We start from the raw sequence: 8204 nt of genomic DNA, 5'->3' as shown, positions 1-8204 counted from the left end.
TTTGTTTTTCTTCTCTCTTTAACCATTTAAAGAGTTTTGTCAGTCATCCATTCAGGTCGTTCTTTTTAGGGGTATTGTCTTTTTGCATCCCACCCTGAAATCCAGTAGGATTATGGGCAGCATATAAATATTTCAATAAATAAATAAAATAACTTTTCTTGTGAAGAAAAACTTTGCATTATTCCTCTGTTCTAGCTGCTGAAATTATTGGGATGGTGGGGGCACAGCAGTTCTGCCCTCTTTACCTGATGTACTGGCACAGTGTGTTCAAGGTCCAGTGGGTGCTACATAAGTGATGTGGGAGAGACAGGCAGGGGTGAGGAAGTGAAATTCCAACAACAGCTGAAAGTCTGTGTAGTGAGGAGTGACAAGGACCAAGATAAGCTTTTTCTGGGAATAAGAGAGGGGGAAAGTTTATGGAGTTATGAGGTAAATTTACTGAGTTGGGGAGAGGGCATAATAAAACCTTTGGCATCTGTGGTGAGTTAGTTCTTCCAAAGTGAAGGTTTAGGCTGAGACGTTTAGCTGTCTCGGGAACTGAAAAAATGCTAGTGGTTTTAGCAGAAAGGGAATTTTTCACAGTTTGCAACTACCGCTTTGTACTGCAATATAACCATTATCTCATAGTAAGCTAAGTGTTTAATATAAAATATTTATAATGGTTTTAGGGACAGATGAAATAATTTTAACTGGAATAAGGGATGCAAGAATTTACAGTGAGTGTGTGCACATGAATTGGCCACACCGACTGCTGGCATGTGGCCCTTAGTGGGGTAGCTGACCAGCAATGTGGCCCTCATATAAAAAATATTAGCCACATTGTCATTAAATAAGAGGCTGATTATTGTATAATCTTAAAAGAGGGCGTGGCTGTGAGGGGGCATGGCATGACTGTAATAAAGGGACTCTGCACTTCTGAATTTGCCATTACATTAAGGCCAGTGGGATCTCCAAAGCTTCCTGTCCAAGCCCTTCCCAGACAGTATTTGAATGCAGGGTGTGTATAATGTGTTTTCACCTGCCGGTATTTGAACCACTGCCCCAGGGACCATATCTGCATTCATTTGTACCTCTGCCTCTCCCCTTTTCAGTCAATGATGGTGACCAGGAAATGAAACAAAATCCCCCTATGTCGATTTGAACCAGCAATCTTCTGATGTTTGTGCCAGAGTTCCTTTGCTTTTTTCCTGTTTTTCTATCTTTCCTTGACTGGAATGGGAGGTAAAATGGAATGGGAGGTAATTTCTGTGTATATGTTTTTATATTGAGTGTATTATATATTTTACTGTACGTCGCCCAGAGTGGCAGGAAAACCTGCCAGATGGGCATCTAATAAATCCAATAAATAAATAAAATATTTGCCCATAGGGGAGTTCAAACCAGCAATCCTCCTAAGCACACCTGTGCCAGCTTTAACAAATGGTGCCACAGGCTTCCCTTGTCTGTGCCTGTGGGTGCTGTCTAATTGTTTCTTGTTTGTTGAGGGTGTGGTGATGCAATGAACATGCCCTTGTATCAGCCTGCATGGGCTGGCACTCTGCGTGGCATTGTTGCCAGCTCAATCCCTATTTGGTGAGCCTTGATGGAGTTACCACGCATTCTATGGGCATATCTGCCATTTTTCTGCTCTTTGTCTGTTTTCCCCAGCCCTTCCCGGGCTGTATGCATTGGATAAGGTAGTCAGTGCCAGCAGATTACAAGTATAGGGTTGCTATGTTAACCCCCACTCAAAGCCTGAGAACATGCAAATTAAAATTTTTATGTGTATAAAATAAAGACACAAGATACTAAGTTTCTAGGACAGGGAATGCCTTTTATTCACACACCCATACCATTCAACGGCTTGGGCTTGTAATACAGACTTTCATGTTTTAAAGCACAGATCAGTTGTTGTAGGGCAAACAAAGGTTATCTGAATTTACACTGCTACATAAATTAACTGATCAGACTAAAACCTGAATATTGTTAAATAGCTTAATATTCCCTGTAAGAGCAGCACCATTATGACATTTTGCTTTAGTATTCCTCTCCTTCCTCCTCCCCTTCTCCTTCAACAGAATCCACACCCACTTCTTCATAATCCTTCTCTAGGGCAGCCATGTCCTCCCGAGCCTCCGAAAACTCTCCTTCCTCCATCCCTTCCCCAACGTACCAGTGGACAAAGGCACGCTTGGCATACATCAGGTCAAACTTGTGGTCCAGGCGAGCCCAGGCCTCAGCAATGGCTGTGGTGTTGCTCAGCATGCAGACTGCACGCTGCACTTTGGCCAGGTCACCTCCAGGGACCACGGTGGGGGGCTGGTAGTTGATACCAACCTTGAAACCAGTGGGGCACCAGTCTACAAACTGGATAGTACGTTTGGTCTTGATGGTGGCAATAGCAGCATTGACATCTTTGGGAACAACATCCCCACGGTATAACAGGCAGCAGGCCATATATTTACCATGACGAGGGTCACATTTCACCATCTGGTTGGCTGGCTCAAAACAAGCATTGGTGATCTCTGCTACAGAAAGCTGTTCATGGTAAGCTTTCTCAGCAGAGATGACTGGGGCGTAGGTGGCTAGCGGGAAATGGATACGGGGATAGGGCACCAAATTGGTCTGGAATTCTGTCAGATCTACATTCAGGGCACCATCAAATCGCAGGGAGGCTGTAATGGAGGACACAATCTGACCTATTAACCTGTTCAGATTGGTGTAAGTGGGGCGCTCGATGTCCAGGTTCCTGCGGCAAATGTCATAGATGGCCTCATTGTCTACCATGAAGGCGCAGTCGGAGTGCTCCAGGGTGGTGTGGGTGGTCAGGATGGAATTGTAGGGCTCGACTACAGCTGTGGAGACCTGAGGAGCTGGGTAGATGGAGAACTCTAGCTTGGACTTCTTGCCATAGTCAACGGACAGACGCTCCATCAGCAGGGAAGTAAAACCAGAGCCAGTGCCTCCACCAAAGCTGTGGAAGACCAGGAAGCCCTGGAGACCTGTGCACTGGTCAGCCTGTTGGGATAAATTAGAATTAAATGTAAACAATTCATTCAATTTTTTTTCTACATACAGTTTAGACGGAAAGGGCCTTTCTAGTCTAAGGCTGCAATCCAAAGCATTACTCAGAAATAAGCTCCACTGGGTTCAAAGGGACTCACTCCCAGGTAAGTGTATATTGGATTGCAGCCTAAGCCATGTTGGTTATCTTCCTTTATGTACAATGTATACACAGCAATCAGTAGTTTATGAGGTTATGTGTGTTGTCAATGTAACTTTGCAATCACTGATGTCAGAATAAGGCCTAAAGCACATACCAATAATCATTCATCTATACCTGCATTTTCACTACTTATTTTAGTAGTTAATATCAGGGAATATTTTCTTTTGACTCTAAACACTTTTGATAAGGCAACACTCAATACATAAGGCAACACTCAAATATAAGTTACTGTTGCTTGTTATAATCCTTCACAAATCTTCAGACAAAGTATGATTACCAGTTTGCGTATCCTGTCGAGGACCAAGTCAATTATCTCTTTGCCAATGGTGTAGTGGCCCCTGGCATAATTGTTGGCGGCATCTTCCTTGCCAGTAATGAGTTGTTCAGGGTGGAAGAGCTGGCGGTAGGTGCCAGTGCGCACCTCATCTGTGGAGTCAAAATAAAGAATTTGCATTATCTTACTACTTATTACTATTCTAATTACCTGAATAGTGGCAATTTCTTCTAGGGTTTTTCTAACAAAATACATGATTCCTTTGGCACCATCAGCTGCTATGAATAGAACCAAAATAACAATATTTTGTTAAGTACTCAGGTTCAAACTTTTAATTGGAGCTTATGCAAAGCAAATATCTTAATTAAATGGGGACATCTTGAGATGTTTAAAAAAGATCTGTTAAGGAGCTTCAGCCCCCTAGGGAAAATGTTGAGGTCTGGCAATTTTAGTCCATAATCAGCAAAATGGAGTTTACACTCACCAATCACAGTTGGCTCCAAGTCTACAAAGACAGCCCTGGGGACATGCTTGCCAGCTCCCGTCTCACTGAAGAATGTGTTGAAAGAGTCATCTCCTCCTCCAATGGTCTTGTCACTGGGCATCTGCCCATCAGGCTGGATACCATGTTCAAGACAATAGAGCTCCCAGCAGGCATTGCCAATCTGGACACCGGCTTGGCCAACATGGATGGAGATGCATTCACGCTAAAGGTGAAGAAACAGCATAAATGTATTTATTAAGTAGGTTTTGCTCTGGGGCACTATTTTAATAATCCTTTTACATGATTAAATCAACACTAGAAAGCTACATTTGTCATCTCTACTATAGTCCTTTCATTTGGACATGGAAGTAGGAATCCAAGCACCAGCTTTGTGATGGATGCTTACAAGGTGAAAAGCACAGTTTAGTATGACAAAGATAAAAATTGTGTTGCATGTACTAGTTCATTGTTCAAAAACATGCTGTTCAAATGGAGACTAGTTTGTAAAAATCTGTGTGAGAAAGCCACCAAAACCCCTTTAAGATAAGCCAGTATAACTGAAGTGATCTAGTAGCATCATACATTTTGAGAGTGCTAGGATGCCACGCCCAACCCATTGTTTCTTGAATACTGTTAGGGATGGGTTCAGTGAACTCACAACCCAAATTTCTTTTTGGTGTTCATGGAGATTTGGAGGTAAAATTATTATCCATAAATACTCAACCTTACAAGTTAGAGCAGATACCAGATGTTCAGAAGACCCAAGTCCTGTGAGCCCTTACCCTTGTATTTAGTCCTTTTTCATCTACTTTGCAAGCAGAATGTGCTCAGCCTCAGGTACCTTCTCATTGTTTGTGACTGTTGCTCTAAGGAACATTTTGTAATCTCAAGAAAGACATTCCTTGAAGCCATAGGGAATGCCGCACCCTGTCCAGGAACACTGCGTATGCTTCTCAGTAGGTACATATAGTCTAAACATTATTTTGCTGGCTACAGTGTCTGCAATTGTGATGGATTAACACAGCAGGGCCTATTTCCAGCATGATCTCATTATACTGTTTTGCCAATTTTCCCTTCTCTGACCTCAGCTGAGAACATGCTTGAGAATGAAATAAATCAATGGGGGTGGTGGATCAGAAGATAAATTTTCCATCTCATGTCAAGAAAACGTGTGCTGCTGGCAAATACAGTGTCCATTCTTTTCATGAATTTGACATTACACTTTTACATTGAATATAAATCCTTGTCTCTTTTTAACATACTGGGAATATCGCACAAGCAGTTAAAGAGTACAAGCATTCAAATGCAGAGAATGTATAAATCAAAGTTGGGTGTAACTGGTGCGGAGGGCACTCGTTGAAAACAGAAACCAGTACAGTCACACTGCTGCAGCATTGTCTCTCAATAATTATTCTGGTCACATCTGCCAGAAGACCCACCCTCTTTGTCTGCTCTCTCAGCCATTGCCTTCTGCCTTCAGACCATTTTGCTTCATGGCATGTGGCTGGAAGGGGGAGGGGGCTGCCATTTAAACTCGATGTGATACTCAGTGGGTCCCTCAGTCCTCCCCTCCCCACATCCTCTACACAGATTCCTTTTAACAATGCTACTCTTTATGAAGAATCTCTTGGAGCAATGCAAGGGTGTGGCTTCTTCTGCCAACATGATACCAGAGCTGAAAACTCTGGAACTGGTAGAAATTTCTTTACCTTGTGCACTCAGAAGCTCCACTTTCAGAGGCATTTACTCCTAGGTACTTGTGTGTAGAATTGAGAAGACATCGTTTTGGCATAACCTCTATTCCCACCCTCTTAGTACCCATCACTACACAGCTGGCAGCCTGATGCTGACTTTTGTTCTGCTCCCTTCTCTTCTTGTGGAATTACTAGGGATGCAATAAAATCATACCTAGTATTTTGTTTCATACGGAACCACACTACTTTTGTTTCATATTGAAACACATTGCTTCAAATATATTTATTTACTTCAAAGGGAGAAGAAAAACACCCTGACGCTTCAGCCTATATTTAATGTGTTGTTTGGGTTGTTGTTTTCAAATAAAAGGGGTTTGGTTTTTAAAGGGCTCATAGCCAGAATCTAATCAGGTTTACCCAGTTAAGTCAAACTCATCTTTTTCAGTTAGATTTTCTCTCGACAGTAAGCGTCCTTTAGAGATCGGCTTTAATGGCCGATGGCTCCACTCGCCCCACCCCTGTATTCGGACGAAAGCGCAGTCCGCTTTGGCTGGTGCTATTGCCTCCAGCTGACACTGCCGTCCTCTCTGCCTCCTCTGTCCATCCGGAGCTGGGAAGGGGTGGAGTTGGGGACGCGGCACGCAGGCAGTGGGGTGGAGGCAGGAAGCCATCCTCGCCTTTCCCAGGCAGAAGCCATTGCGTCAGGCTTAGCAGATGGGCTGCCGCTACTACTGTCGCTGCCTGCGAGAACAACCCATCCTTTGGGGGTGGGGAAGGGAAGAATGAGCATAACAGCCTCAAGGAAGCTCTTTGCGTTCCCACAGCCCAGCAATTGCTCCATATTGTGAGCCTATTAAAAAAAAACAAAGCCTCCATAGAGGTGCGGAGACAACGCGTGATGACAGCAGGGAAGGGCCGAGGGAGAGGAATAAGATGGAGAAGAAAGCGCATCCGTCCACAATGGAGGGGGGGGGAATGCCTGCCACTTGCCACCAGGCTCATCAACGCACATAAAGATTTGTCCCCACCTCCTTTGAAACCCACTGCAGTTAAGACTGCTGACACTTACCATAATTGCTGTTTAATTGCCGAGCTTCGAAAAAATCGAACCGGAGAGAAGGAGGGTGCTTTCTTACAGCGCGACTCTTAGGGGGTCGATGTAAGAGAACCTATAGCACATAGTACAACGCGGCTCCCTATATACAATCCCGTCACCATGGGGACGAGCGAAGACTTTTTGCGATTGGTCAAAACACCCCAATCTCCAAGCCTGGAGAAGCGGGAGAGGGGAAATGATTGGCTCAGGGCACATAGGATGAGGTAATCTTTCCCACCCCATCCCTCCTCTCCTCAGCATCCAAAGCCTGTTTGCATCCTCCAGACAAAGAGAGCAAACAGAAGAACAGTTATCCATCCATCATAATGCGGGAGGTGGAGGGTTACCAGAGGAAGGAAGGGGGTTAAAAAAAAAAAGCAAAACCGATTTTTTCATGGTTTTAAGCAACTTTAAAAATAGTCCTTTCCTCTCCAGGAAATGTGCAGCCCAAAATATGTCAATCCGGCATGCCCGTTGCAGAGAACTAAATAAAATCAAAGGATAACTTAAATTTCGTATTTCAGCAAAATCAAGGTTAATAGCAGGGTGATATAGGCTGAGATTGTCATAATTTTAAAAAAAGGAAAGAGGCCCGAGCAACTAGCAATTGTTTCCATTTAATGGGTTCAGAATAGTTAATATTTTTTAAAATGTGTTAGGCAAAAATAAGGAAGCAAACAGAGAAAACCCAGGACTTTATAATGCCACAGCGGTCCTGCCGAGCAGGCAAATGCCCCCGATTAGCAAAATTGTAGTAGATTCCAGTAAAAAGCTGCGCGACAGGGGTATCTACTCTCAGTTGCGGTTTTAGCTGCTGCTGCTGCTGCGGCAATCTGCATGAGTAATCCGACTCTGAAACTGGGGGTTGAAACCTGGGGTTCTGAAAATGCAACGCGAAAATATAAACCTGGAGCTGGGTTCTGGTTCCTCCCCACTCTATGAGAAGCGTGGGGTGGGGGGAGCCCTAATGTAGGCGACATGTTGCTGCGGGCACTATGGGCGACTTGCAGGGTTGGCCTGCCTGCCATCGGAGATGGAGGTAGGGTTGCCAGGTTCCTGGCCTGATCCTGATCCTGTATCTTTAGGAGAAGAGAAAGTCAGCCAAGTGCAGGTGTTCTTGCAACACTGTAATGGGAAAAACCAGAAGGTGGACTTCTCCCTCCTCCCTCCACAACTTTTAAAGATACAGAAGACCTCTTGGTTGCCAGGCCCGGCCTCCAAGAGGTCTTCTGTATCTTTAAAAGTTGTGCAGGGAGAAGGAAGAATTCACCTGTGGTTTTTCCCATTACAATGTTGCAAGAACACCTGCACTTGACTGACCTTCTCTTCTCTTAAAGATACAGGATCAGGATCAGGCCATGGACCTGGCAACCCTAGATGGAGGAAATGTGACACCAGAACTGCAAAACAAGGGGATGTTGAAGGCTGAGAGTAGGCGAGGCGAAAGAGGA

General features: G+C 44.3%; 1 protein-coding gene across 1 annotated transcript; it reads right to left on the bottom strand.

The window, feature by feature from the left end:
- Positions 1-1792: 1792 nt before the first annotated feature.
- LOC133379688 (tubulin alpha-1A chain) lies at positions 1793-6837 on the bottom strand. The gene is made up of 4 exons (XM_061615431.1): positions 6727-6837; positions 3964-4186; positions 3483-3631; positions 1793-2997 (listed from the first exon to the last, which is right to left on the bottom strand). The coding sequence occupies exons 1-4, from the start codon at positions 6727-6729 to the stop codon at positions 2017-2019; spliced, it is 1356 nt and encodes a 451-aa protein (XP_061471415.1). The 5' UTR covers positions 6730-6837; the 3' UTR covers positions 1793-2016.
- Positions 6838-8204: the final 1367 nt, after the last annotated feature.

This window comes from Rhineura floridana, chromosome 3 (genome assembly GCF_030035675.1).
Source record: "Rhineura floridana isolate rRhiFlo1 chromosome 3, rRhiFlo1.hap2, whole genome shotgun sequence".
Lineage (NCBI taxonomy): Eukaryota > Metazoa > Chordata > Lepidosauria > Squamata > Rhineuridae > Rhineura > Rhineura floridana.
Note: the sequence above shows the minus strand (reverse complement) of the source record. Positions and strands in the feature narration are given on the sequence as shown.

What these genes read in the sequence shown, in the direction of transcription:
- LOC133379688 (XM_061615431.1), bottom strand. An exon ending in CTTGGAGCCAACTGTGATTG is followed by an intron (nt 3,632 to 3,963) that starts GTGAGTGTAAAC and finishes TTGACTCCACAG; the next exon opens with ATGAGGTGCGCACTGGCACC. An exon ending in TCGACAGGATACGCAAACTG is followed by an intron (nt 2,998 to 3,482) that starts GTAATCATACTT and finishes TTATCCCAACAG; the next exon opens with GCTGACCAGTGCACAGGTCT.